This window comes from Olea europaea, unplaced genomic scaffold (genome assembly GCF_002742605.1).
Source record: "Olea europaea var. sylvestris unplaced genomic scaffold, O_europaea_v1 scaffold69, whole genome shotgun sequence".
NCBI lineage: Eukaryota > Viridiplantae > Streptophyta > Magnoliopsida > Lamiales > Oleaceae > Olea > Olea europaea.
In genome coordinates, this window is record NW_019265290.1 from 1,016,993 (window position 1) to 1,018,969 (window position 1,977).

A 1,977-nucleotide genomic window follows, 5' to 3' on the forward strand; every position below is an offset into this window, starting at 1 on the left:
GGCTCATAATTCTTCTCCTCCAGGATGAATTTAAAACCAATTCACCAACAATAGTCAACTACAAAACCCATGTTATTTTGACTCAAAAAAAAAAAATATATATAATAATACTAAAATAAAAAAATGAAAAGCAGATGAACGTTACTCACTGCCGAGAAAGGGAAAAGAGATTGTTAATTTTCCGTTACAGATTTTTTTTCTTTCGACGTCCTTTACAAGGAGTTAAAATTCAGAAACCGTAAAATGCCAGCTGATCTCTTTTCATCAAATTTATTTGCATGCCAAATGAAATCAAATTATAAATTCGATTAACATCATAAGTTAAAAATCATTCTCAAGCATTCACGAAATTAAACTTCTTTACACACACATTGTATCCAAAACTCAAATCCCCATTTTTGTACAGATCAGACACAAAAAATAGTTTTAATTAATTACCAAATCATAAAAAAAAATTCACAATCAATTCAAACTTTGGAATCAATCTGATATTCACATAATTTTTAACACCCATAAAAGAAAAAGCAGAAAAAGGTTACCTCAGGTTTTTGATCTGGCATTTGAGATGATGGAGAGTCCGAAAAATTTTTTGATAGTGTTTCCGAAAATCTCTCTTTTATTGCATGCATTTTTTTTTTTTTTTTGGTTTCTAATTTCTATATGTACAGAATCAGACTGAAAAATGATGATTTTTAGAATGTCGAACAAGATTTAGATTTTAGGATACGTATAATATGTATAATTGTGCTGCAGAGGGAAGAAAGTTTGATGTGGAAAAGTGAGGAGGAGGAAAGGGAGAGCCAGATGGAAAAGAGCACCTACTGTTCTCATCAAGGGAAACGTGCAAATTTTGGGAGGGAAAAATTGATTAATTTGGTGTGCCAAATTCATTCGACCAATTCTATTGGATCGTACAATAGGAATCAAGAATGCCTTTCAAAAAAATCAAGAATGTATTCTTCTTAAAATCCAACAACGTGTTTTAGTATATAAAATTTGTTAACTGTTTGGTTTATCTTGTTTTGCAACTCTAAATCGGCACGATCATTTTAGCTATCTCCCCCATTAAATCCAGACCTTTTGTAGAAAGCATGGCCGTCTTACTTGTTTGCACTGTAACACTCAAATTTGATTTCAAAAATTAGGTATAAGAGAAATAAATTGATGAAGTTTCGACTTGTTTCAAATATTGCATATTCTTTGTTTGTGATAGTACAGAATATTTAAGACAGATTTGACTCAACAATATCATTAACCTTTCGACCATCACACTGATTGGTTCAAACTTCTATTGGCAAGTCATTTACCATATCACTGTTATATCTTTGATTGTGTACCCAATGTAACCTTTTTTGGTACTTGCATGTTGTCTTTCTGTTTAGCCGTCTTAGGGTTGTTAGTCCGATCCTTTTTTCTTAATTGAGAAATGGTTGCGATGACGTACTTTAGGAAAATTCTATAGGGGACCCCATAGCCATCATGACGGTTCTCAAGGATCAAGCAATCTATGGGTCTTCTCAAACCTCTGGATTCATCCTTCGATCCTTTCGACAAGATCTTGACAAACCTAGGGTGAATGTTGGATTGTTGCGTACCTAATTGGGTCATTAGGATATGAAGAAAACCATCAACCTTAAGCAGTCAACCTACTCGCACATTTGATGGCAAGGGCAATCCCATAGTTGATTATTGGAAAAGTTGAGACACCTTAATAATTATAATTCTTGGGTAGGTGTGTGTAGGTATGGGCACAGTTTGGTTTTCGTTGGTTTTGACTCTAGCCCAAAACCAAAACCGAAACCAAATTAGTCGGTTTGGTTGAATGTCAACAAAAACCAACACACTCTAACTCCTAAATCAAACCGAATTGGTTTGGTTCGGTTTGGTTAGTCGGTATAGACTGTTAGTTCAAATTGAATTTTTCAAACAAATAAATAAATAAAATTGTCCAAATTTTGGGCCCACTTTAATTACAAG

At 33.4% G+C, this 1,977-nt stretch overlaps 1 protein-coding gene across 2 annotated transcripts in view; it reads right to left on the reverse strand.

Annotated features, from left to right (window-relative positions):
- The window catches only part of LOC111390588 (oxidation resistance protein 1), a 6,851-nt gene extending 5,954 nt beyond the window's left edge, over positions 1 to 897 (reverse strand). Inside the window, exon 1 of one of the 2 annotated variants that reach the window (XM_023015645.1) lies at positions 540 to 897. In XM_023015645.1, coding sequence (XP_022871413.1) covers positions 540 to 629 — 90 coding nt within the window. In that variant the 5' untranslated portion in view covers positions 630 to 897. The remainder of the gene's footprint in view (positions 1 to 539) is intronic. The other variant, XM_023015647.1, reaches the window with a different exon arrangement.
- Positions 898 to 1,977: the final 1,080 nt, after the last annotated feature.